General features: G+C 33.7%; 1 protein-coding gene across 1 annotated transcript; it reads left to right on the top strand.

Annotated features, from left to right (window-relative positions):
* Nucleotides 1-303: 303 nt before the first annotated feature.
* Nucleotides 304-1,036, top strand: LOC110659307 (S-protein homolog 2-like). Its single transcript, XM_021817189.2, has one exon. The coding sequence runs from the start codon at nt 339-341 to the stop codon at nt 762-764; it is 426 nt and encodes a 141-aa protein (XP_021672881.2). The 5' UTR covers nt 304-338; the 3' UTR covers nt 765-1,036.
* The last annotated feature ends 315 nt before the right edge of the window (nt 1,037-1,351 follow it).

The following is a 1,351-nucleotide window of genomic DNA, read 5'->3' as shown; positions in this document are numbered from 1 at the left end:
TTGTAATTCAAATCTCTTGAAATTTCCCTGCGAAATGTAAGGTCCAAGATTAAACGGAATCCTATTCTACAAAACTTTACAGAAAAATTGTTTCAAAAAAATAAAAAAAAAAATCATTGTTTCCAGAAAAAAAACTTCACAGAAAAATGCGCTGTCAATTTCAATGCTATTAGTGATAATATGGCAATGCATGCTAATTAATTAGAGTAATCATGTGCCAATTGGGAATGAAATTTATGAATAATTAGGCTTCCTAACAGGCCTCATATTTTTTTATATATAAGATATTTTGTAAGACTAAAAAACAGTGGCAATCATTTCCCTTCTTCTTCCACACCATGAAGATTAGCACTAAAATTCTGCTCATACTTTGTCTTGCCATAGGCATCATTTTCTTGTCTCTTTATGAACCTGAGCGTATTACAGGGCTCGACTATGATGTTCGCGTCATCAATGGCTTCACAAACAACTCATCGCTGCCTCTAGTTATATGGTGCTCGTCCAATGGCGATGAACTTGGTGGCCGTGCCCTCCAGGAAGGTGATGACTTCAGCTGGAGCCTCAGGACCAACTTCTGGGGCAATACTCATTACTTGTGCACGATGAAATGGGACGAAAGGAGGAGGCAATTCGATGCGTTTAAGGTTTCTAGGGATATTTATCGTTGCAGCCTCTTCAGGAAATGTTCTTGGTTGGTGAGAGAAGACGGGTTTTATTTCAGTAATGATGAAATAAATTGGAAGAAAGACTTCTCATGGTTATGAAGTTTGTTCTCCAAGTTTCAGTTTTGTACCTCAGCTGTATTATGTTATTAGATATAAAATCACCAATTAAATCATGAGGTTTGATCAAGTTTTGTTGCATGAATATATGTATTAATGTCTTTTACTTCAATTTTTCTTTTCTTATATAGAGATGCAACCACGATGGATCCATTGTAGGGCTTCTGATCGATGTTTTGCCCCCAGTCTTGAAAACATATGCTGCATGAAATTGTTGTTCAGCTTTTCTGGTTTGTATCTGTAGATGTAGGATGGATATGGCTTTGTTTGAGTTCAATATATTTTTTTAATTGATTGGACTGTAATCGCATAAAATAAACAATTCTAAGGATGTTTGGATTAGAGGTTTGTGGTAACATATGAAGGTTTCATACTCAACTGATACTCTAAATCTATTTAGTAATAAGTACTGAACATTTGTTGTTTAGCTACCATGAATTGTTAGAATTCAAAAAGTTATGAAATTATAATTATTCTCGATCAATTATTGTTGTTTTAAAATAAAATCATTTTATGCTTGTATCAATCTATATATATCTTTGTATTACATATATATTACACCGATAATC

Source organism: Hevea brasiliensis, chromosome 15, assembly GCF_030052815.1.
Source record: "Hevea brasiliensis isolate MT/VB/25A 57/8 chromosome 15, ASM3005281v1, whole genome shotgun sequence".
Lineage (NCBI taxonomy): Eukaryota > Viridiplantae > Streptophyta > Magnoliopsida > Malpighiales > Euphorbiaceae > Hevea > Hevea brasiliensis.
The sequence above is the reverse complement of the archived record's forward strand: the minus strand, read 5'-3'. Positions and strand labels throughout refer to the sequence as shown.